The 27137-nt window shown below is 45.1% G+C and overlaps 1 protein-coding gene and 1 long non-coding RNA gene across 7 annotated transcripts in view; one reads left to right on the top strand and one right to left on the bottom strand.

Annotated features, from left to right (window-relative positions):
* Positions 1-27137, top strand: part of LOC135896389 (homeobox protein Meis1-like) — a 441556-nt gene that overhangs the window by 325760 nt on the left and 88659 nt on the right. For all 6 annotated transcript variants that reach the window (XM_070521828.1, XM_070521829.1, XM_070521826.1 and 3 more), the window contains one exon: positions 5650-5789. In XM_070521828.1, coding sequence (XP_070377929.1) covers positions 5650-5789 — 140 coding nt within the window. The remainder of the gene's footprint in view (positions 1-5649; positions 5790-27137) is intronic.
* On the bottom strand, positions 8479-13708 carry LOC135914782 (uncharacterized). The gene is made up of 3 exons (XR_010568414.2): positions 13352-13708; positions 12482-12595; positions 8479-10106 (listed from the first exon to the last, which is right to left on the bottom strand). It is a non-coding gene; the product is annotated as an uncharacterized lncRNA (long non-coding RNA).

Raw genomic sequence — 27137 nt, 5'->3', positions numbered from 1 at the left:
GAGGATGCCGCTGGACAAGAGTAAAAACAATGCACCCGTCCATAGATGAAAATGGGCGCGCCTGCGCTGCTGTCTTCGCTGCAGTGCCTTCGGTCAGAGTGTGGCCGCTTTCTTTCTTTTTTTTTTTCTCGCCTCTTGCATCTTTCTGACTTTCAATACTTTTTTTTTTCTATTCGTGTTACAGCCGCCCGTCGTGGCGGTGCATCTCTCTCGATCGCCAGGGACCTTCCCATTGGCTGTCGGCGTTTTGTTTGCTCGCTGACATGATTTCCTAGCGTGCTCTGTGAGATTATTCGGAGGGGTCGGCTTCCCCGCAGGGCTTACTTGCGGGTATGCTACGTGTCTTTCTGCCGAGTCTGCGTCATGACGGTGACGGCGGCTCTCTAGTATATGTAACGGTGTCCTGTGACAGGCGCCGTCGCTGACGCCGCAAAACGTGACTGGTGGCCAAGGACCTCTTGGAGTAGTACTTGCGTAGATGTCTTATAGCGGTACGTGTACGTCGTAAAAGGGAGTACTCGTCTTAGACTTTGGCGTGATGTTGTACGGCGCTGTGTAGATGTACTGCGCCTCGGCGCGTTTTGTCGTCGTGTATTGGGCCTTGATGTTGTCATGTTGGGTGCCATAGAGGAAAGAGGAGACATAAAACGAGTAGAGAGTTTTTATTAGTGACGCAAGATGCTTCCGCACGTATAGCGATCGGAATTATGCTTAGCTATATGTCTAGTGGGGACCTAAGAGGCTTGCTTGTACGGAAGTACAGCGTAAGTGGTTTGATTGCCTTGTATTTAAAGAGCGGGCAAGTGCTTGCAACAGCTTTGCTGCTTATCGGATCAGCTGCATGAGCAAAAAAAAATTCAACAACGTTAGAAACTTTAATTATAAAACCGAAGAGGCCTGGCTGTACGCTTGTTTTATAGACCAGCTATGACAAACAGGCGATCAGTATTTATCTATCTGGCTATCTACAACATTCACGCACACACTTGATGCATACATACATACATACATACATACATACATACATACATACATACATACATACATACATACATACATACATACATTCATACATACATACATACATACATACATACATACATACATACATACATACATACATACATACATACATACATACATACATACATACATACGAAAAACGACACAGTCGAAAATCTCGCAGTGCTCATGAAGCTTTCCTTACGGCAGTCGACAAGTACGAAGCGGGTGCTCCCACTCGCTTAACACGGAGCGCACTTAACGGCAAAACGTCACTCGTGTTACACGCTCCTTTCGCCTCTCGACTACAACCTTCCCCGCCACTACGTATCTACGTATATACACGTGGGCGTGCACCACGTTCGCTCGTCCCCTGCATTTAGGCAGAGCGAGGCGCGTTCGACCAGGAGCGACACCTAGGAACGGAAGCGGCAATAACGGAGTGCGCGCCTCCTTTCCGCCGGAAGATTGTTGGGGGGGGGGGGGGGAGGGGATTACTCTTCGGGCAATATATCACTCGGCTGCCTGCCGTTGTCTCGGTGCCCGTGGCACGTTTGCGCTAACCGCACGTTGCCTTCTTCGAGAACGCCTCCTTCTCTCCCTCTCTCTCTCTCTGTCGGCTAGGCGTTACCGTCGCCATTCCTCTCAGCCCGGCCCGGTCACGTGACAAAACGGAGCTTGAGTAGTCGAACGTCACTGATAGGCGCGCCTGCTGTTGAAACGAGCGCAAGTGTTGCCTTGAAGGGTCTGTGTGTGTGCCCGCGTGTGCGTGGCGTGTCTTTTGTCTGTGCGACTGTGTGTCCGTGCGCGCGTGTTTACTTTCGGCTGCCTTCCGAAGCCCTGCCGACCCCGGCTTGCCATAAAACTTGTCGCCGTTCGAGTGGCGGCGCTCTTTGGAGAACGGGTTTGAGAACGCAGGATGGAGCGACGGCGGGTGGAGGTAAAGGGGGGAGGGAGGGAGGGAGGGAGGGAGGGAGGGGAGCGGGTGTTCTTGGGGGTATGTAGCATCAGGCGGTTCGTATCTGGGGCGCAAACAGTGAGCGGATGGCGTCGGAGAACAAACGGAGCCAGTGCGTCGCCTGGGCCTTCCGAGGACCAGTTTCCTTTATTGTTTCTTTTTTCGTGCGTGTATCTGGAAATCGGAAAACAAGTTTCTAACGGAAAGTATAGTCTCTAGACCTTTGTGTTGGGTATGTTACAAAGTTCAGGCATGACGGCTAACTATCAAATGCAAAAGAAAAAAGAAAGGGTGAGTCGCGAATTTTGGTAGCTGGTTGAAGCGCGTAATTACCTTACAATGTTTGAAGCTTGAACACTTATACATGCAGTCGTTTGGTTGTCTGTTTTTGCGTATGATTGTAACTAACAAACCAATCCGGTCTCTCTGTTTGATGGTGCTCGCTGATAAAGCGATGGTGATGTGCTTTGCAGAACCCGAATTATCGTTTGTCTGTCACGACCGTACGTAAAGCATTCTACCTCTTAACGACGATGGAACGTAACGAATAGGCTTCCCGTTCGCCTGGGTATTGTGTGCAGACTTTGTGTTGATCTTGCCGAGATACCGTTAAACTATGTCTCCCTCTTTCGGGGTGTTAACCGCAGGCAGTGCGTTGTTTAGCTACTCCCTTCTTGCGCTTTCTTTACTCCGTGAATGATCGGTCATACTTGTGTAGATAGGCTAAAACTCGCTAATGATGCTCGAACGAAGCAAATGGGCTTTCCGTTAGTCTTCTTTTAGTCTGCCCAGTTCGTGTTAACCACGGATAGGTCGTCGTTTAGACTGCTCAGCCCCACTTTCCACTCCCTCTCCCCCTTCCCCGCATCTGCGTCATCCCCTACGCGATCTTTTACACACAGTCGAGGAGTATCCATACAAAACAGGAAGAGAAGGATCAAGCCGCAGTGGGGCTGGGCGTCTTGAAGTTTTCGAGATTATCCCGATTGGACCGCCATAAAAACGGTCTCGCTCGAGATAGCGACCGTTCGCGGTCTTTTTATATGTTGTTCTGAGCCTGTATACTTTCGCGTACTGCATGCGTAGTACAAGGCGCTCTTGAGCGCTCGACTTCGCTGGGATGTCTATACACACATACGTACGTACAACACTGCGGAAAAAAAGTAGCCCCGAGGCGTCCGTAAAGGCTTCGCAAGTCGAAGAGAGACCGTAGCTGTACAGAGCCACGGAGGAGGAGTGTATTTTCGCGGAAGGCTATTCGTCTGCTAGGCTTCGTTTTTTGGCGGTGTCTTCTTTTCTTTAATCATTATTGTGGTTGTTACGGTTCGGCCTGTCGCCGCTTATCGGCGGAGGTTATCTTTTTACACGGAGTATACGCGAAGTAGTCCTCCCGTCGTGTGATCGTTTCGTTGGGCGCGTTCCTTGTGTCGTCTGTTTATCGTCTGGCCGTATAAGGCACGGGCAATGAAGATAGTGCCGATACTTGGAGCGACCGTCATCTCCTTCTGTTTGGTTTTTCTTTTGCTGTTTGTGTGTTTTCTTCTTCTTTCTCTTGCCTGTTAACTTTTGAACGTACGTGCTATTCTCGAAGTATAGAGAGCTCCCAGAATGCAGGTTTTAACAACTTCTTCGCGCTATATTCTACGTCACCTTCTGTTCCACGCCGCTGTGATAGCCCCGGCCTTTGAGCAGTATATATAGCTTATCCCCGCTGTCGCAGAGGGCGTTGTGCACCTACCTCACTTCCCTAGGTCGCCGGTTATAAATCTAACCTGATTCAGCTGTTCTCGTTATTCTAAGTATAGGTTTGGGGCGTAGGACACCTTCATTGGAGCTGAAAAAAGAAAATTTGTTGGACAAATATAAGGAACAGACGGAGAAGGGACTGGCTTGGGGATGGGTTAGGTATGGTTTACTAGGACAGTTAAACTTCTCGACTGGGCTTTCGATATAATCTGTTCGACATGTTCGCTGTTTGTCAAGCTTTATGGCCTCGCAGATAACGCTGTGTGCTGCTCGCTTGGCTGTGCACGGCTAGGCCATAAGAAAAAAGAAAGTAATGTAGACATAATGCGTCCAAGTATAGTTCACGACTAAGGCTAAAGTTACCTGTCTTGGGTCCCGTGAGGAGCTGTGCCATCCATTTGGCGACTGAGACATTCCGTGAGCAGTATCGCGGTGCCATTTCTTTTTGTGATATTATTTTTTTGCTTTCTTCTACATATATAAAAAAGCTAAATTAACATTTTGGTCGCTGGTGACGGTTGTATACCCTGTGTCCACCTACTGTGAGAGATTTCCCAACACTTCTGTTTAGGCTATACCTGAAGTCTGTCACACTAACTTAAGTATTGTTGGTTTCCCAACATATGTGGCTGGAGGATGCTTCACAGGCACGTTGAGATTATATCTTTACACGTGTATGACCATATAATTTCTGTAAACAGGTATGCTTAGAGAGAGAGAGTGCTGGCAACGGCTGCATTGCGAAAGACCTATTCACGCCTGCTGCAGCTATATATGCGGTTAACACAAAACGTTCTCGCGCAGTAACCGCGGGCAGACATCTGCAGTTTTGAAGCGTGCTGGAGTACACGGCAAATCAGCCAGTTTATCGATCGCTTATCATTCATTCAGCCCGATCGTTCAATCTAAACCACAGTGCTTCTGACGCTTGCCGCGGCGAATGGGTGCATTCTGGAAGTCGTATTTTGTAGCTGGCAAGACAGTGTGAATCAGTAAATGAACCAACATAAAAGACGGGTCACCGAACCTCAGTCATTCAATCAACCAATCAATAAATCATGCAATTAATGAATATAAACTGTGATGCCGAACATCAAACGATCCATTAACCAATCAGTATAGAGTATGTGCTGCGGAACATCGATCAATTAATTAACCAGCAAGTCAACAAATCAATGAACCAACATACGCTATGCGTTACCGAACATCAACGAAATCAGTTACCAAAACATCGGTTAAATTTATCGATCAGAAGCACAAGCGTTTTGACGTTGGCAGTAGCAGGCGACATGCATCCTTCAAGCGGAGTTCTGTATCCGACAAGTTAGTGTCCCTGCATATGCTCCCGCAGGCGTAGTGTTCCTTTATATGCTCCATGCGGGAGCATATACAGGAACACTACGGCAAATCAAGTTATAGCGCCCTCGATCTATCATCAAATTAAATCGAAACTATAAGCCTTACGTGCCCGTGTGTGTCTCTGTGTTCGAACCTGTGCTTTTGGTTGATTCGCAGGCGACGATTAGTCCTGTCGATGTGTCATCAGACTAAATCGAAACTATGCGTGTCACGTGCTCGTTTGTGTCTCGGTGCTCGAACCTGTGGTTTTGGTTGATTCGCAGGCGACGATTAGTCTTGTCGATGTGTCATCAGATTAAATCGAAACTATGCGTGTCACGTTGTCGTTTGTGTCTCTCTGCTCGATTCTGTGCCTTTGGTTGATTCGCTGGCGACGATTGGTCCTGTCGATGTGTCATCAGACTAAATCGAAACTATGCGTGTCACGTGCTCGTTTGTGTCTCGGTGCTCGAACCTGTGCTTTTGGTTGATTCGCAGGTAACGATTAGTCCTGTCGATGTGTCATCAGAATAAATCGAAACTATGCGTGTCACGTGCTCGTTTGTGTCTCGGTGCTCGAACCTGTGCCTTTGTTTGATTCGCAGGCGATGCCAGTGTGGGCTCGGGCGACGGCACGGGCGAGGACGAAGACGAAGACAGAGGCAAGAAGCGCCAGAAGAAGCGCGGCATCTTCCCCAAGGTGGCCACCAACATTATGCGAGCCTGGCTCTTCCAACACCTCACGGTACGTGCGCCGTTCGCACAGCCAACCATGCATGCTTCCTTCTTTCTCACTGCATGCTATAGACGCACACACTGTCTCCTTCAAAGGGGACTGTGTTACCGCTGAGAACATCTCTTTGGATGGAGCTGGGAACTAGAAGATTGTGTGTCATATCGACGGAAACAGGCGCGCTTGTATCTCGGCATAAAAAAGGTCTTGCATATATATATAGCAAACGAAACCGCTGCATTTGGCAAGTGAAGCATATGACAAGCGAAACCACTGCATACTTAGGCACTTCGAATCGTATAGGCTTTTTATTTGCGCTACAATGTACAGTAGATCCTTGAAAAGCGGTAGACAGTCGCTTTAAACTGCACACCGACCGCGCCTCCCGGGCTGGCTTTCTCGCATTGATGGCCGGTATGGTTTTGCGTTTGACATTACATCGAGAAACACGCTCCGATAAATTTTCCTTAGTGCTACCCAGTTTTCACGCTATTTAATACTATACCTTGGTGTAAATGCAGTTGGTAACGATATAGTTAAGTAACCTTACTTACTAAACAAGGTACTCACTTTTACCAATATACCAAACGCAGTTAGCATCACCGGATACAAAGTATCTATAGCCCATAACGCGTACATCGGACGAGCTCAGACGTATTCCAGAGTGATTTCGATAGGCGCGTTATAGAACAGAAACTTTGTTTCCGGTAGTGTTAACTGCGTTCGGAATTGGTAGCTCAAATATATTAGGTAACAGACGACTAGGTTCTTTAGTCATATGTTACTTAGATCTACCGTTACCATCAACTGCACTTATACGAAGGTAGTAAAACAGTGTGACAACTGGGTAGTAAGGGCAACAACTTTTTCTTTTCTTTCTTTTTTAAAAGTGAAGGCCAGTGACAGCTCCGTACAATGCTATCGCATTAAAGAACATAAAAGTAAGCAACCGCAACCGCTTTTTTTTCCTCCCACGCGGACGCTCGATCACGGACGATCGACGCTTTGTTTGCGCTTCGCTGACGCTCTCGTATGTGTATACGGTCGACCCAACTGCTATCCCCTATACTCCACTGCCATGGGCCACGTATATGCGGCAGCACCTATACCATGCAGCCTACCACACGCGCGATGTGTGTGTACCTTTCAATCCCAAATCCACGATGCGTGTGCTGGGGGTGGGCAAAAAACTTGGGGGAGGCGCTGGAGGGTGGGCGAGTGGGCGAGTGAGCGCCCTGGGCAGACTCGCCTGTGGCTCACGGTGACACACACACACATACGCACACACATAACAGACGCACACCCACAGAGCTAGCGTGCTACGCGCGCAGCTGCACACCAGTTTGTGCGTTCTCGCGGTTTGACTCGGGCGGTGACTTTCACGCCGAGAGCGCAAACTTTCGGCTCCATGCGAGGGCCGGCTTTAGCCCTCCCTCCACTCTCGCCCCCCCCCCCCCATTCGCTCCATCGATTCCCTGCACGTATAGTCTTTGTTTGTTTGACGGCTATTATTATTTTTTTCATCGCCCTTCTGAATCGTCCCACCGTCTATGCCAGAGTGGTGGCGTCGTCGTCGAACACTTCACTCGGAGTTTGAGCCCGCGGTGCTTGCTTGCCGCGGAGCGAGAGAGCTCCGGCGTATAGGGTTGCATCTGGTTCGGTGCGCGGGTGTGGGTCGGGATAGATAGGCGAGCTGCGTCGTGGGAAGAGTGTGCGTTTTGGATTATTCCCGACAGATGAGGACGGGCGTGCTTCTATATCCTATATATACTCGATAGTCGTGTGGGGCTCAGATCGGTTTACGTCGCAGCTTTTTTTTTTTCTTTGGGTGGATTGGGTGGGAGGGGTGCACTTCTCAGCCCGCCTCGTCCCCCTTTATTTACCTCCTGTTTTGTTAGCTCAGCTGAACGCGTCTTGGGCCGTTATACACCCACACACCCACGCGAGTTTATACGTGCGAGTGTACGATGCGAATGCGTGCCCTTACAAAAATTTTTAATGTGTTCTTTTAGAAAGTCTTTTGAATTTTCTCTATACAACTCTATTGTGTTTATTTTGATTGCCTATAGAATTTTTCTATAGAGTTCCAAAAGTTATTTGGCCACCGCATTCTTATAGGAACTCTAAAGACGCATTTCTATAGAACATTTCTATCGAGTTGCTTTAGAGATGCTAAAGACAAATTTCTATAGAACATTTCTATCGAGTTTCTTTAGAGATGCTAAAGACAAATTTCTATAGAATAATTCTATCGAGTTTCTTTAGAGATGCTAAAGACAAATTTCTATAGAATATTTCTATCGAGTTTCTTTAGAGATGCTAAAGACAAATTTCTATAGAATATTTCTATCGAGTTTCTATAGAGATGCTAAAGGCAAATTTTTATAGAATATTTCTATCGAGTTGCTGTAGAGACGCTAAAGACAAAATTCTATAGAATATTTCTATGCAGTTGCTTTCGAGTCCCTACAAGCAAATGCCTATAAAAGCTAGGCCGACATGTGTTAAGTACTTGCAATTTACCAAAGTTCTACTGTAGGCAATAAGGACTACAGTAAATGCAGTGGCAAAATAATTGGTGCTACAACCACAAAGTATTCAGTTTGAAATGTTTATTGCCCTTCAGATTAGATACATGACTCATATATGTGACATACACGCTTCAGACTAGAACTTGCAACACACAAACTGCAGCTGCCAACATGCTTCTCAGGTCAAGCTGGTGGTGCTAACACAGGAAACATGAGGTAAAAAATCAGTGGCAGACGTGATTACAGTTGACACCTGGCAATAACAGGCTTGACTAGGACAAGAAACCATACCATTAAAACTGCAAAAGGAGTGCCTGTTCCAGCAGTGCACATTGAATGGTTGGATACTAAAGCCTGAAAATAGACTGATATGAATGTGCACTGCAATGTTGTGTCAGCCTGACGAAACGACACAGCATTTTAGTCTGTTTAAGTGCAAAAATAACACTGGCAGTCGCTGCAAAAATGTGGCAAATAATGGCTTTCACAGATAAGTACACCATGTGCCGAAACCACACAGCATTTTAGTCTATGTTTATGTGTAAAATTAGCACTGGCAGGCCCTGCAAAAATGTGGCAAACAGTGGTTTTCATAGAGCAGTACAGCATATATCGTACAAAGTTTAAAAGCTTGTATTTCGTTGTAAGGGAAACAATTTTGAGATCAGAGCCAATATTCTAATTAGGGTGAGAAATACAAACCAGACCAACACACGCAATGACTAAAAAAGAGATTTAGCTCAGGAGCTCCTATGTAATGCACATGAACAGTAAAATAGTTTTTCTTGGCAACTACGGAACCAAATTTGGTGATGTTTGATACATTTAAAAATGTTTACATCATAGTTTTTACATTAACACCATCAATTTTTATTAAAATTTGCTGAAAATAGCAAAACTTGAAGGAAAAGGACTTAGTTTGCACCTGTAAATAAATAAAAAAGAACTAGCACAAGGTCGGTAATTCTGCAAATTTTCCTACTCAAATACGTCCAAAATACAGAAATACTTTTGAGACAACCACAGCACTAATTTGAATTAAGTTTGTGGCATTTGAGAATTCAACTTGTTGCAGGAAGAACTATTTGGCAGGTTTAAGGAAGATAACACTACGAAGCTTACTAATCCCCGTCTCTGTGCCAGAAAGAGATATAACAGTTCTGCAGACTCCATCTGCTATGTCTAAAGTCAACAAACTTTATATATGAATATACAGCTTACATGAAATTGTTGCAATGTTTGAGAGTTTCGCGCATCAACTCATAAATTAGTGATTGTATATTAGAGCAGCATATGGTATCTCTAATTTGCCAGATTAAATTATGGTATTAGGTCCAACAGAAATGTGATCTCATTTTTTAGTTGTGAGTAAGATTTGTTAACCTTACTGCTCTGTTTCTTCAAAATTTGCAGTTTTCATGAATTCGTATCAAAAGCAGACTAGTTGTCTGAAGTTGTTTTATCATGGTACTGTGCTACGTGAATTATGCTTTTCCAAATAACATGTTTACTTTGATGCAATGATATTTCTTTATTTTACCTGATTCCTTGCTGAAAAACTGCACAGTATTCACGAAATATGAATAAATAAATATTAAGTGAATAAGTAAACAAATAAATATTGCGGTTTGTCTTATCATTCAACCACCAGCATGACCTGTATGGAGCTTTGGCTACTGCTCACATGTTTCAAGTTCATTCTTACATGATCACCTGCTATTTCACTTCCCAGGAAAGGACAGAGGAAAGGCTAGTTTTTGGCCTCATTTGGTCCGTCTAGTAACGGCGACGCTGGAGCCTGGAAAATACAATTGAAATTAATTTTCAAAAGGTGTAATGAACATTCAGCCATAATGTATTAGCAGGCACAAACACGCCACAAATATCTATATAGTTGTAGCATTATGCTAAGTTTCATTTCCGTATTTCAGAAAAAAATTTTAACAGAAAAGTGGCAGAACACCCCACCTCCCCACCACTATGCCAAACAGCGGCAGTTCTTTTGAGAATCACTTTTGACAATATCTTTACTTTCCCAAGATTCTGTGACATCAGCACTGGGCCAATGTGCCTGGCAGTAGAATATGATTGCTGATGACAAAAAGCATCTCCAAACGACAACAGCCTAGTCACACATTAATCGCATCTTGCAATGACAACACATTCCCCATTTATAACATAAGCAAGCAGGAACGCCCATGAGCTAAGAGTCCTATACAGACGTCACACTGTCCATAGGAAAAAAATTTTTTGAAAAGAAGGGAATGACCTACTGGCTTCTATTGCTGAGCGGTAGACAAAATTAATATTCCAGCCGCTGTTAGCTATAGTTGGTATGTACTATGCTTAATATGCCAATAATAAATTTCTCACATGGAGCTTGAGCAATCATGATGATGCATGCAAGTATCCATTGTATGGGGAACAATAATGTTTTAAGTTGTTTTCACAAATTATGATGGATAAGTGCCAATTTGTGGTATTTGGAACACAGTCGCAGTGTCACTGTTAGATACAATGGACACAGTATATTCGTGCTTTTTGAGTTATTGAAACAATTAGTTTCTAATCTAGCACAGGTATGTGCACTGATATGTATCCTAAACGCAATGATAAGACTTCCCAATTGCAATTGAAAAGGTAATTCAGTTTTAATTAAAAAGGGTCCTTCTTGCAACATGGCATGTGAAAAACAGAAAACAAAAATTATACTAATCATGTAACTTTGAAAATTGATTGCATAACTGCTCTGTAGGTCAAGCAGAAAATTTAACAAGAAATAATGTGCCTAAAAATAGTTGCAACAAACAAATTTGTTACTACGAAGGTTGCAGACAATTCAGTAAACAGATTGTGACCCAGTCTTTTTATGTGGCATTCCTCAGCGAACTTGTTGGTCAGTTGGTTGCCGCAGCTGAACAAAACAGATGAACAGTCTAAATCTGGCGTGCAGCCCCAGTCCCATTGGTGCATGGTCAAGTGGGACAAACATACTGATCCGGGGAGTGAATTATGGTGCTGTCTTAGGCACGTGTTGAAGCACCGGCCAATCTGCTGCATGTACATTTGACCAAATATACACATGATCACACGAATAGACTACACTACCCCTGACAGACACAAGACAAATTTAGTGGTACCTAAGCAAGCCTTTCTTGTCAGGGTGCCTATATGCACAGCAGTGTGCAAGAGAATTGAGAAAGGCAAGCAGGCAAGGGAGGCTTGCTCGGTGAAAGATACCACCAAATTTGTCGTGTGTGTCACAGGCAGTGTACTGTATCCCTTTCACATGTGGTCAAGCATACATAGGGCAAACTGGCCGGTATCGTATGTGTATAAGAGATCACCATATGTAATTCAAAAGAATAGTACGGTCATCCAACTTGGCCGTACATTTCCACAACGGGGCTTCATGTTGGATTACAATCGTTCATCTGTTTTCGTCCACCGTAAAAATTGACAAGTGAAATCGATGAGGCATACCACATATATAGTAAGACATGTGGGTGAGCCCCCATTTTTAATGCAACGAACAAAAAAGGCATCCCGTGCAGCTCACAAGGTATCCATATCAGACTGTGCCTATGTACTACTGAAGTAAATGCAGCATAGTAAATACTGACCGTCATATTAATTTTCAAGAAATTAAAGCTCACCAAATGTGTATTTTGCAGTGGCTGTTACTATGGGAACAGAGAAGTAACTGTAAAGATATCAATGATAAACAAAGGTGTGCACACTACGTGCTTAGACCTGTGACATATTTAGTCCACTACACTTCGAATTCCTACCTGCACAGCAAACTGCATGAGATTGTAGCACAAACAGAAAAAAATTATGCAAATAAGGGGTACAGCATATGAAATAGTTTTCAAAGAATAAAACCACAATAAAAAGTCGTAAATACACTACGTACAAAGCAAGAATTATATTTCACTTGCAGGTCAGCAACTTACACAATAGAAATACTAAACATCAGGAAAGGTTAGGTATAGTTTTATACAGAACACAATAATGTGGGCATAATAGCTATGCACACAAATAGGTAGCAAGTTCAATAAGGTTGCATAAATATTTAGTCTCTTTAGTAAGCTGCATTAAGTAATGTCTTGACAAACTTCACCATGAATGACACCAAGCCCCCTTTTTGGAACACATACATTTCATACACACCTGACATGACCATCCAGATCACACGGCATGCTGCTGCAGCCATATATCCACAGGGTCTGCATTTCTGGGGGCTCCTCGATCTTGTAGTTTATGTTGTGGGTCACGGCCTCGCCACTACAAAATGAGTTCTATGTTAGCTTATAGCAGTGGCACAATAAAGCTGTGATATCGTGAAAACATGCAATCAGCTCCTAAAACAGTCATGAAAACAATGTCTGCACTAATGTGGAAAGAGAGCAAATGCTTGAAATCATCGAATGTCATGACAATAGGGACCTCTACATCAAATAAACTTTTGGACGCGCCGCAGCAGCAGATTACAATCCAATCTTATGTTTTTTTCCATTACTTAGTATAGGCAACGTTCCCCTGTCATGTTTAGTTAAGTCAGTTATGTCAACACATTTTGTCTTGGAAATAAAGCTGTACTAGTAGCAAGCTGTGATTGGCTTACATTTTTTCCCTAGAACTGTACGCTAGCCAAAAACCTCGTAAGGAGATATTGTGCACAACGTCGAAGCATATATAAGTGAGGAGACGTAATTGATGAAAGAATCGAAGAAGAGGTAGACAGGTCATTACTATGCAACTTTAGCAGACAAGCGGGAGCTCATGCACAGCTGCACAAGGTGAACACGATTTCCAAAACTTTTCTCAGCGGAAGCAAACGCTTATCAGGATTATCAATTCCGCACTGTGGCAATAGTTGCGTACACAATTTTTACAACCAGCGCGTAGCAAGTATCAGCACAGGGTTCACTGTTGACGCCGGTGTTCCACTTGCTACGTTCACAAGGCACTCTATACACACACGGGAAGCACACACAACACGGATGAACGCACGTGTAGTTGGCGAGCACGATTGCTTACCGTTTCAACAGTACGACGAGGTCGAAAGGCACTCTCCAAGTTTCCAGTGATGCGTCTGCGATGTTACTTGCAGCCAACAAGCCACTGGGTAGTGGACGAGCTGAGGCACGCTAATAATACGCATTACTTCTTTGCGCCGTCCACCAAACTTTCCACGAACACAAGCGGAGACAAAGGGAACGCACTCCACGACTTGAAAATCGTTGGTCCACATTTAGCTGGCGCGCCACGCATACGGCGTGCTTACAGCGAGACTCAAGCCATCTTCTGGCACTTTCGTGCTCGCGAACTACGTCTCATTTCATTACAGCAAACCTAATAACACACGATCAAACAAACACATCGATGCAGCTCGCACAACAACCGTTGGAGACAGAGCAATAACAACACGCCGTATCTTCGTATTCTACCTGTCGCGTTGAATACGAAAATACCGGCGCCGCCAGTGCCGTCTGTATAATAGTGCGGCTGCTGTGGCCTCCGTGATTCCTACAATAATACCCACACTACAGCAGGTTTTGTGCCGTTTTGAGCCGGCCTTTGAGCCAAACTACATACATATGTTGCTAGACAAGAAGAAACATTGACATGCTCATATTGTGTGCTATAGTTTAGGGCAGAAATAAATTACATGCAGTATTCTTGCTTTTGAATCGCTTATGCCACACGTAGTCAGCAAAAAGCATGGCCTTCAAGATCTCGACAATTTACCCTGTGTAAGCTATCGCTGCGGTGTGATTTTAACGATTTCAACCTCGGTCACTGGCCTTAAAACCCTAACTGACTTTATGCGCAGCCGTTACCTGCAGTGCCTGCGCCCTCACTTCGTTTCTCATTGAAGTAACTTCCTGCTGTCGTTTAAGTGTAGCCTAGAAATTGTCGACACAACCTCGGAGGTACACATGTGCAGTGTGCGATGTTTCCGTGCGCTTGTGTCCGTCGCACAGCAATGTATATACGATGATTTTTAATTTTACCCGTGAGGCACAGGTTATGCTTATGTGTTCCCTATCTTGCTTTCGTGGCGATGCGCTTATCATGCGCGGATCGCGCTCATATGGTCTGTGACTTTTCAAGATTCCTTGAAAACAAAGAATCGTTTCTGCAGCGTGCATTTGTCGCATTTGAGTGGTATGTGCCAGAAATGTGCGGCGGCGTTCTATCTGTTTCCGCCCCAAGTGCTGCAGTCACTGCATGCCAGCAAATAGATATGACGCGATTGCTAAGGCGCAGTTTTGCTTAGTGTTTCTTGGTATACATCTTTGTGATTTACCTGCATATGCGATATAAACCAGAATGCGCGCTTCCGTTATATTTCTTGGGTTTTCCTAATTTAGATTAGTGTGATGTTTGCCTTGGTCAATGAGTGTCTTTTTAACGATGCTCTTACTTGATAGTAAAAAACCTCTGAAATGCCGATTGCAAGAACCAGCGTCTTCCAGTGCCTTCCAGTGTGAAACCAGCGCGTTTTTCTTTTTCTTTCTTTTTTTTGAGCACTGGATCGCACTGGGTACGCTGGCGCTCGCTGGGACTCACTCGAGACCAGTGAGAACGCTGGATAAGAGCTGGGTCACACTGGAAGAGACTCTCGCATTGGAAACGGCGCTAGTTGTGTTTGTGCCGCGCTGGCTCCAGTACGCAAGGACGAGCGCTGCTGAATATTAAATGCTTTATACAATTTCATGGCTTGATACTAGTCTCTTGTCCTAAATAACGCTATATCTTAGGGTCATAGAACTATTTCGTGTCGCAGCATGGAATAAAGGTGCGTGAGCTGCCTTGTTTATTCCTGCACATGTGACACTGAAAATCACTTTCGTTTTTTGCATTTTGCCTTTTGACAGGGCGGACAGCTAAATTCTTGAACGAAACCACGCAAACGCAGAGGACGCCGCTTTTTTAGTAGTTCGCACGTAACGTATGACTGGGAGTTATCGCCATTGTCGCAGTGTTGTGGAGTGGACATGAAATCCACAAGTCGTTCAGACGCGCTCGAACGGACCCCGAGTTCGAAGCCTACCGCTGCTTGATATTATCGCACCGATAACAAGGCTGAGGCGATTCGTGCGCTTCCACTTTCACTATTGTACTAAAAAGAGTTCTGAGGCTCAAATACACACATTTTAGCTTTCGCCAGCTACCCGCGCCGAGATCAGTCCCCATGGAAGCTTATGCATAGCGTATCCGCCGAGTCCGTCTGCACGCTATCGGCGCGTCTAACCTCAAGAATCAAGAAGTCTAAAAAGGATAAATTACTTTATATTTCAGATTTCCCATCGGTGCTTTTAAATAAACAATTTTTTCATGTCTACAGTGCCAGCACAAGAAGTGAGGAGCGCCGATGTGATGCATCATAAACGAAGGTATATGTGCTGTCGCCGAAGGCTCCCAGCACTAGCCTGCGTTTCTCTGACGAATGACTAGACAGACGTGTAGACTGACTAGACAGACGTGTAGACTGACTAGACAGACGTGTAGACTGAAAGGTATCACTGAACTAAGAAAACATAGCATACCCCTCGCGTGAACAACAAGAAACGGCTATCGAAATCGGCAGTAGCAGCCTATTCATGCAGCGTCCCTGGTCGGTGGTTCATTTAGGACTTTTTTCGAAGTTAAAATACCAATCGCAAGTGAAAGTCTATGTTATGGCACTTCCGAGCACACTATTGAATACGGAGGAGAGCAAATTTTTCTTTGTGGTACAGGCGTGAGTTTTAGTTGGTGGGCGATAGCGCATCTACCACGTCTGTGCAAGACTTCTCTCTGTGAAACTAAAACTGCTTCTCGATTTTGATATGCTAAATTATCCGGCCATATCCGTATGCTGGCGTGGCGTAGCGGTAATGAGCCGGGCTGGGGATCTGCAGGTACGACGATCGAATCCTGGTCAGAGCACTTCTGTTTTTACATGTTCATTTTTTCGATTTATATTGCACTAAAACGCTATCTGTTGCTTTCTATATTACAAAAAATACATACGGTGTCCAGGCACCGCGTATTTAACGCGCTAGAGCTGTTTTTCGCACCAGTAACCAGCGCCTCCCAGTACGCCGCGCTTGCCCAGCGCCCCATGCATCCAGCGCGCGGCACTGCATGGACCCATAATCCGGTGATGCACTGGATACTGGGTACTGTTTATAGAGTGATAATATAGAGCCGTTCTTAGACAGGCCGCACTTTAGCTTCTTTAATGTCCTATAAACGTTCCTTTACAGAACTCAGTACGTATGCCATATGATGGCACATATTTAGAACGGGAATGGAGAGCCAGTCTAGAGACAGGCCGCATTAGAAGTTCTGAAAACGTTCTATAAATTTTTATACAGAATTTGGTACATAAGATGTCAACACGACCTCTATAGAACTTTTATGGAGGATGTAGAGCCATTCTATAGACAGGCCGCATTAGAAGTTCTGAAAAGGTTCTATTAACATTTTTCTGTAGAATTTGGCACATAAGATGTTAATACGACCTCTATAGAACGTTTCCGAAAATGTTCTATAAAATTTTTTCTATAGAATTTGGTACATAAAATCTCAATACGACCTCTATAGAGCATTTATGGAGGTTGAATGGAGAGTCAGTCTATAGACAAGCCGCATTAGAAGTGTTAAAAACTTTCTATAGACATTATTTTATAGAATATTGTACATATGATGACAATAAACCCTCTATAGACTGCTTATAGAGCGTGAATGGAGAGTCAGTCTATAGACAAGCCGCATTAGGAGTGTTAAAAACTTTCTATAGACATTATTTTATAGAATTTAGTACATATGATATCAATACAATCTCTATAGAACATCTATAGAGAACGAATGGAGAGCCATTCTATAGACAGGTCGCATTAGAAGTTTTAAAGACATTCTATAAAAATTACTTTATAGAATTCAGTACATAGGACGTCAATACACCCTCTATAACACATCTATTGTGTGTGAAATGACTTGTTTCTATAGAAAGGTTTCTATAGACTTCTTATAGAGATTCTATGCAGACGACTCCATAGATCGCGAGTTCCTATAGAGTCCCTTTTGACTCCATAGGAACTCATTAGGAGTTCTAAAGGAACTCTAAATCCATTTTCATAAGGGTGCGTCTTTTGAACTATGATTGCACGTATCGTGTATTGCATTTACTTTTTTTCGCTTACGCTTTATCTCTATCGTACTCCGCGCGTTTGGAGATGGGATGGCTATACGATATAGCAGGTCAACACAGTATATTGTTCTTAATTTTTTTTTTTGCCTACAAAGCTAAATAAGCGGCACGTCTGCAAAAGACGACCCCACGTGCTTATAGATGTATTTTTATCAATTTTTTGTGCGTAGACAAGGTGTGTTCGGGAGACTGAATAAGTTGGTGATCCGCTGGAAATCGATACAGGCTGAAATTGTGCAGGACGATATATTTAGCCAAAGCAGGCGCTTTTTCGGCCGTCTATATGTTATAGGTTAGTGCCATCCAGCAATTTTTCAGAGTCATAACTTGGCTCTCAGAATACAGGAGCGACCGTGGACCTATAGGCGCACGTTACAGTCCCATAAAACAGGTCCGGGCATCCTGCGAAATTCTGTTTAGATCAGTTCAAATAAAGGTGTACTTTGAATGCATCCAACCACGTTGAGCTGTCGATCACATAATTCCTGGCAATATTTGGCCTAACGCGATGAAGGATAAAAAAGTGACTTGCAAGAGCAAGGCCCGCTGAGTAAAACATGATCTAAACTTCGTCTAGTAGACGTCTTGAATAGTCTATAATCATCTTATATTGTACATCCTATAGACCATTTTATATTCGGTTCATGGGTGGCGCCATCTTTGGCCACTATATTCAAACAGTTTCTCAAGCATGAGGGTCCCACCGTGTAGAGTGGTTAGGGTTTCATACTAGATAATTACTAGAGGCGCGAGGGTCGTTCAGCCACAATAGGAATCATTAGTACTACATGGATTTGTCTCCGATCTGGCATGGATTCGTTGACAGAAGCAGACTCCGGTTTTTTACAGCGTTATTTGCGTCATGAAGGCAACACACCGAAGGGGGCCAAAGGAGTCATTAGCGATTTGTGACGGCGGAAAAAAATCATAAACAGTATACAGTCAACGTGAAGAGTTGGTAAAAGCTGAAATTGGTCAACAGAGAGACTGCGAACGCTATACACACGATTTTATTTTCGATTTATGCGTGCGCCACCATCTTGGACTGTTACACAAACGTGTCCTCAATTTTGTGCTCACTTGCAAGTTCTCATGGCCGTGTGAGACACAGAACGCATCTGTAGACCCACCATTATGCGTACAGACGGACTATTAACACCGTACGCTGGTTGTTACGTTTACTAAACGCTGCGTTTAACAGCCCCATATTGCGGTACTCCAACGCTTGCGTAAAGGTGTAAGCAAGCTAAATTTTATTATGTTAGAAACAGCAGATGGCTGCAGCTAACCTGGGTGTTCTCCGTTGCGACGACCTTCACACGCGTCGTGTCCCTTCGGCATGTTATAATCGATGAATTCGTAATCGATCATTCAATCAGCAAACCGGTCAATCACTAAGCGGACAACCTGACCGATGAACGTGACACCCGACGCGTTTCTGTGCTCTCTTGCAGACTCGTCGTTTCAAGGGTTGTCGAGGAAATTTTACCCTTGTGTAATGTTTTATTTTCGTCCTCTCCTGCCGTATTCTGTACTTACGTAGAGCACACTTATCGCGAGCTCTTTATTTTCTTTAACAGCAAAGCTGTTATCCTCTAGTCATTCAGGATTTTTCGTGGGCTCGTGCTTATCCAAAAACTGTACCGCCACATAGCGGCCGCGGCCACCCAGATTGACCTCAAACGGCTGCTGGCAAAGGGCTTTGTCTTTGAGTTACCGCGTAACACAATTATGTTTTCTCGTATGTTCGAATTAGAATCCGGAGCTATCGTGGCTTCAGCTTGTGTGTAAGTCCAACTTTACAAATTTTCTGACACAGTTTACTTCGAAAAGTTCAATTAGTTCAGTAAGGCACTTGCGCTTGGCGGAGGGTCTCGAAAAGGGAGGATGCATGCTGCTCTTCCACACAGGTGCGTGCGTGCGTGGCGTACTTCGCTGGTGACGGTGGTACTTGTCTAACGCCGTCTAACTTCATCTAACTTCGGGGTGGCGGTACTTGTCCAATGTCGGTTGTGCGTGTCTAACGTACATCCACTTCCATATGAATAGAGGCGGATTATGTTTTTTTCTTCACCACTACGGCTCTCTTAAACTTCGTATAATGTGGTGCGCGAGCGTGCGCAGGACGCCCCAGCATACTCAGCGGAGCATTATCAGGAACGGTACCCACGTCACGTGCAATAGAGTCACCCCCCCCTCCCCCCTCCTTCCCTTACCACGTACACGCGTCGCGTCCAGCGAGGCAACGAAAGGTGTCGCGCCGCAGCCAACTCTCACGCTTCGAGCTCACCGCCTGTACTGTGCTCCATGTACAACGTGTGCAGGAAGGCGATGCGGTCGAACGCCGTGTCTCGCCTGGGAGGCTTGTTTTCGAATAATCTTTGGCCCAGAGGTACGAGGATAATCTTTCCTCTTTTTCGCAACTCTGTCCGACGTGCTTGATGATAATGCGACGCGGTCCGCGCAAGAATGTCGGTGTATAGGGTCAGGAGAGGAGGCGCTGGGGGTGGGGGTCGGGGGGGGGGGGGATTACGCGGCTGATGGGAGTTGTCGAGGCAGTTGGCCTTTCTCTGAGCGGCGTGCTGTGGCTGCCGTAATCTGGGGAGTGGTTTTCTGTCGCTCGGTGGGCGTTGGCTTCACGTAGCTCCGCCTGAATGCGTTATATATACACGCAGCGTGTAGGTGTGCAGTGAACTTCGCTTTGGTTCTAATGACTCTGGAGCAGTGGGCAGAATACGTCGGGGGATAATCGTCGAAGTCGAGCGTTGTAGCTTTCAAGGTATAGACCAGCCGATATATGTTGCTGAGGGTACTTATTCTTATGGGTTAGCTGTGTTGGGGTTAATGCTATGCGGCGTGTGGGTGCTCTGGCGTAGCACGGCGGGCTAGATCAGCCCGCTTTCCAAATTAGATTACAACCGTTCCTATGAAGGTTATCTCGAGCAGGTATCAGAATTAGCGCACGTCATCAACTTTGCTCGTAATCTCTCCGGTATCGTCACGCCCTTGTTTACCCGCCAGCACACTCGGCCTGACATCCATCCACGAAACGTTCAAGAAGAGACCTAAAGGAAGCTGCTCTGCTATAAATGGATTTGCCACTTACCGCAGGGGCAGGATCTATATATACAGAAACGTCTCATAGATGTCCTACATCGTCTTCTAAGAGTCGTATACATTTATACGTGTTATAGGTGAATTTACCTTCGGTTGGTGGCTGGCATCACTTTGAGCCGCTATATGCAAGCGATTTCCCAGTCATGCGTGTCTGCTGTGTAGATCGCACAGGGTTACGTATTATAGGTGCTGGCGAATAATCCGGCAATGCGTTCGTTCAGCCACAATTTGTCTACGATTTGGAAAGTATCCTTTTTGCTGAATTCACGAACTGAAATCCAATAAACAATAGTAAATAGAGGTATCCGTTGCTGTTTGTTGCTTAACTATAAATAAACATAGGGTCCGGGAAATATAGAGAAAAGAAAGAAAGAAAATGTGAAAAGGGAGCTTAAAAAATGGACGACGTTCTTTCTGCGATATATAGTTGTCTGCAAATACCACTAGGGTGAATTCTGACACTGCGAACGTTTGATTGCCATGGCAACGATGAGGTATAGTACATGGATTTGTCTATTCTTCGTGCGCTCGTGACTTTCTTCGAACGCTAATGTTTACGTTTTGATCTTTCTAAAGTTTCCAAGCAGTCACCGTTTCGTAATCACTGCAAAACAATTAGTGTGTGCACACACATGCGTCATCGCGGCGAATCCTTGCGTTTAGAACGCAATATCTTGTTGGAAAATCATAATTTGCGAAGTCGCAATGCCATTGAAGCCAGAAGCCAGAAGTTTAGGCAAATCGATGTATACTAATCATCGTCCCCACGCTGGCTGAACCGCCCGGTACTTGCTTCCGTGAACACACTACCGTTAAAAATTTTATATAGAAACTATATGTAAATGCTATAGAAAACTCAACGCTTTCTGCCGGTTGTTGTGGCGCACGTATTCGCGTGCAATGGTAGAGAGAGAGAGAGAAAAAAATAAAAGAGGAAGTGCGGCCGCGAAATCGATATTCGCAGGCGCCACCGACGGCGCAAGCTCGCGCCCGGCTTTTCTCTCTCTCTCTCTCTCTCTCTCTCTCTCTCTCTCTCTCGAGGCCCGGGCCTCGTGGCGCGCTCGCCTTCCGACAGCGCCGGGGGCTGAAACCTGGAGGAGAGGGCGGGCGGTGGTCTCTCTCTCTCCTTATCTCTCCCTGTCCCTCTCTTTCTCTCTCTCAAAACTGCGCTCGCATAGAAAAAGCACGGGCGCTGCGTTGAATTCGGCGGCCATCTTCCTCGCGTGCCCGCGTCAGCGATTCGCGGGTCTGGTTCACGACCGTCTGATGCGACGTGTAGTGATATACCGTGAGCCTTCTTCGGGCCGTTACAGGGTGGTGGGCGTCTTCGTTAGTAGAACAAGAAGAACAAGAAAAAAAAAAGAAAATAAGCAACCGCACAAAGTACAAATGGCGAAGCGGAAAAAAAAACATTTTGGAACGATACAGATGTGTATCTACAAACAGCACACGGCATATAATGCTGCATTTTCATATGCAGCATTATATAACGTGTGGTGCATAACGTGTGGTGCATAGAACTATAAGCGATAACAAGCAAGTGATAACACGCACGTGCGCACACGCGCGCGCGCACACACACACACACACACACACACACACACACACACACACACACACACACACACACACACACACACACACACACACACACACACACACACACACACACACACACACACACACACACACACACACACACACACACAAACGTACGCCTAAATTTAAGTAGCCTGCCGTAGTCACTCTAGCTCGATGCAAAGTGGGCCGTAGTGCTTTGATCAGGCATTACCAAGTCATGACCGGTAGCTTACCGCTCTATTCCTTGAAATGAAAATGTGCAATCAGTGATTTTTGCCGGTACTCGCATGCGGATGCACCGGAAACTTGGAGGTTAACAAAGAAGCGTGACAAAAGAAATAAAGGACAGGGCAGTGGGAACGAAAAATGATAGGCGTAACTTTAGGAGAAAAGAAGGCAGCGCTGTGAATTCAAGAGCAGGGGGGGGGGGGGGGGGTAGCCTATGTTCTAGTTCAAAGTAAGAGGAACAAATGGCAGGGGTTAGGCCACTTATCAAGCCAGTCACTTATCGGAGGAACAGAATGCGTGGCAAGGGAAGTGAAGTTCTCTCGAGGACAGCAGATAATTAACTGGTGTGATTAACTGATTAACTGATTCGCAGGATCGCCTTTGTCCTGTATTGCACACAAAAATAGGCCGATGGTATAGTGAAATCTATGACAATAGAAACGAGGCATAAGATGGAATGGAATATGAAGTGGGTATAGTATTGATTCAATCCTGTCAACCACAATAGAGTCTGTCTCTATGAACTATATATTCATTGTCTAGAAGCTGTGTATCGACGTCCCATAAATTAGTATAATTAAATTTGGGTGATGTGCCCATACACAAAAACCGCTCTTTTATTTATTTTGTTTTACTTTATTGTTACTGTTTGAACGTTTCAGCACCATGAGTTCAAATTTCGTTGCTGGTTTTCTTCCTCACGCAGACTATATATATATATATATATATATATATATAGTTGCACCAAAATTTTAAAAAAATTACCTATGGCAGATAGCACATTTCTAACCTTTGATTTAAATTACTCGATGAGGCGGCCATTACTTCAACGAGAAATCAAAATGCTTCATTGAACAATTAACACAGTTACGCTAATTAATTACAAAATTTGTTATATTACGGCGCATACTTTAATCCACGAAATATAGCTAGTGAGTTCGCAAGGCGTATCCACTTGTAACGAGTTCTAAAGACTGCACCAGTTTCGAGATAATAATTTTCAAACTGTCCGACAAAATGCGGTGGTTTTCCAGTTACATTTGGGCTTTGAATGCATAAAACAACTTTTCTTTTTTTTTTCAAAAACGTAACCGGAACGCCAATGCATTTCGTCGGACGCTTTGAAAATTAATACGTCGAAACGGGCGCTGTCCTGAGAATTCGTGCGAAGTGGATACGCCTTGCGAATTCACCCCGCATAATTCGTAGATCGAAGCACGTTTCCTAATAATGAATTAAGAAGTTCCTGAACTTACGTTATAGTTATTAAATTAAGCATTTTGGTTTCGCGTAGAAGTAATCGCCGTCTCATCGAGTAATTTAGATGAAGGGTTGCAATTGTGGCATCTGCCACACGCAATTTATTTATTTATTTATTTATTTATTTATTTATTTATTTGAACATACTGCTGGTTTCACATTTGAGGCTCTTTCAGGAAAGGGGCGGAATACATATTCAGCAGAACACAGTTCAAGTAGGCGCGGACATAGATAAGTTAGATTTCTAAAAAAAGTAAAAAAAATAAATTGGTGCAGGTAAAAAAAAAGGAAGAGAAAGGGAAAGGCATCCTATATAGTTGCACCATTCCCATCCCAACTTTTCGCACACAACACTTAAAAGGAAACAGCGCTTCATACGAAGGTCAGCACACGCCAAACAAAGCTCCAAATCTTGGTTCTGACTGCGCGGCCGGCTGAAGTTCTTCCGCAGTTCTGAGGCGAGGCAGGGCCGTTTGCATTTCAAAAACGACGCAGAGCACCCAGAGAAATCGCTCACCGCTTGCTCCTACGGGAGGGATCACGCCGCCCACATCGATATCATTGCACAACGTATCTGCATATATATATGTGTGTGTATATATATATATATATATATATATATATATATATATATATATATATATATATATAATAAAATAGCACGTCGGCACTATGCGCATTCTGCATCTCTTAACTCAGAGTGCATATTATACACCAAACGCGAGCAGCACAGAGAGAGGGAGAAAATTCGTCTACATGCTGCCAAACATACACAAGAGAGAGAGAGAGAGAGAGAGAGAGAGAGAAAGAGAGAGAGAGGGCATCGTATGGGCGAGATTCGCGAGTAAGAGGGAGAGGGCTGAAGGGGGTGAGGGGCACGTGGGGTTGGCGCCGGAGTACATATCCCGCGCCGGGCCGAGCCGAGCCAAGCCATTGCGCCATTGAAAATCGATGCCCGCGTGTCGCGGGCTCCGAGGCGCCGTTTTAATACAATCTCGCGAGCTTGCAAGTGCGTCCATAAAGCTTTCGAGCCTGCGGTTGTTTGTTTGTTTGTTTGTTGCCGCGGTCATTGTTTTTGTTTGTTGGCGAAGTTCCCGACCGTCGCCTGCTCTCCTCCGCCGGCGTGCCGCACACACTGAAGGGAAATCGCTTTCGTCATGACCGTCTTTATGCCGTGTTTCGCTCTTCAGAGGGTCCCTGTGTCTTTCATCCTTTCTTTCTTTCTTTCTTTCTTTCTTTCTTTCTTTCTTTCTTTCTTTCTTTCTTTCTTTCTTTCTTTCTTTCTTTAGAGCCCGGATGCTTTCGCGATGTACGGGGTGGGGGGATGGCAGCGCGTCACATCGAATCTCCGCGCGTACAGCTTGGGTTGAGTGCTTCTTGTTTAGTTCTTTTGTGAGCGCGTCTGCTTTCTTACGAAGGGCGGCGGAATCGTGTTTCTCTCCGCTTATCCCGTTCCCAGAAGGGCGCACTTCTGGAGAAGAGAGGAAAGGTCGAGCGTTTTTCTGTACTACACGTTTTTCACTGTCTCTGCAAGTCGCCATGCTACCATGCGCTCCCCTCGCCGTCTTATTTTTTTTTATGTGCGTGTTTTTGTAGTTCGCGTTCAGATAACTCTCGGTTGAGTTCTTTTCCCCTATAAGAGATGGTGGCGTGTGGCGATTCGATATCGCAGATTCGTGCAGGGGAGACAGACTTGCGATCGGGCGCAATGGTGTGTGTGTGTGTGTGTGTGTGTGTGTGTGTGTGTGTGTGTGTGTGTGTGTGTGTGTGTGTGTGTGTGTGTGTGTGTGTGTGTGTGTGTGTGTGCAAGCTACAAACATTTTGGAGGCCACGAATAGAGCGCTTCGCATGCCCTGGAGAGGAACCACAACACATAGTTCACCGCAGCCTTGGAGTCTCCATTGCGAGCGGGTATAGGAGAAGCCTGCGTTGTTGGTTACGTTAACTAACGGAGCCCTCGTTTATATTTAACCATGCATGCAAATGCAGTGATGCAGCTGGACGAGGAAGAGCGTAACATATCGAAGAAAGAAAGAGTGATAGAGAAAACCGTTTCTAGTAGCTCATAGTTTCTAGCGCCACATACGGTGCGCAAGCAGGAATTTTGGATCGTTCAACGACGCGCAATATATTCCAGGCTCACATTGTCAAGACATCTTGCCAACAGTCGGTGCAGTCATATACCATAGTCGCAGAAGCAAACCGCCTCCTGTGAACTTCCAACAGATTCCAACATTCGAAATCAACCTGGTTGTGCAAAGAACCGTACCGAATGAGTTGACCACACAGGTTACCGCGAATGAGAGAGCTCATACATAACGCGCCAACAATTGCATCCAAGAAGCTTCCAACTGATTCCAACACTCTATGAATTCATTATGGTCGTGCTAGCAGTTAGCCTTTTTTTTTTTCAATGCGCACAAAAAACTCCCTGGATCATCCGCCAAGCGTGCTCTTCTTCTTTCCGATAACTGTATAAGGGTGCCCCACACTGTCCATTAACGAAAAACGTTTTGGCAGTATAAGTAAATTATACGCTTCAGGAAACCGCCACCAACGAGCTCACGGCAGATTACCAACAGTCGGAGCAGTCCTACTATACAGTGCCCAACAACTTGGGTCCTGTATACCCGTATCCACTAAACCCCCGACAGGTTGGCTACCAACAGTCGGAGCCGTATATTGGAGCAGGTTGTCAGTCATGCTAGTCATGATAACAGTCTCGTCCGGTAAGCTTCCAATAGTTGGGATGAGTCGTACAAGTCGTGCCAACAACGAGATGCAAAAGAGTTTCCAACGAATTATACCAAGAGCCCTCGACGCCATATCTTTGCTCCGACCGTCGAGGACATGTTGCAGCCTCTTATAGGAACGTTGGATGCGTCGTATATACTGCTTCGACTGTCGTAGTTTGTTTGAGACTGTTAGATTCTGTTGTTCGCACGACTGTGTAAACGTACGCGTGGCCTTCCCGTTTTGTCTTCCTCGACTGCCTTATGTCTGTGCATAGCTAGTACCCGACAGAGACCCAATCCAGGGGCAGGCTGGTGGAAGGATTCGCGTCTTTTATTGTTCCTTCGGTGTATGGCGTTCACATCGAGGCGATGATTCGATCCGAGCTGGCGGTGGTGCGCTATACCGCGACGGGAGGAGTCGTCTGGATGTTATCCTTTCAATCCCCCCCCCTCCCCCACTTCCTTTTTTTATATTTTTGTTGTTCACTTCTCCTCTCCCGTTTCCCTTGTACGGCGTTGCGGTTCCCTGCGAGAGTCAGTTTGGAAGCGCAGCCCCTCGACAACGACATCGATATATCGTGGTGGATTTCCTCTCGGCTGGGATCGAACAAGAGGACGTGTAACATAAAATTCACGATTCGAGGAACGATCTCGTCTCCTTGCGCAGATGTGAGCGCTTCCTCTCCGACGCGTTTTCCAT

This window comes from Dermacentor albipictus, chromosome 7 (genome assembly GCF_038994185.2).
Source record: "Dermacentor albipictus isolate Rhodes 1998 colony chromosome 7, USDA_Dalb.pri_finalv2, whole genome shotgun sequence".
Classification (NCBI taxonomy): domain Eukaryota; kingdom Metazoa; phylum Arthropoda; class Arachnida; order Ixodida; family Ixodidae; genus Dermacentor; species Dermacentor albipictus.
This window is presented reverse-complemented; position numbering and strand designations above follow the sequence as displayed.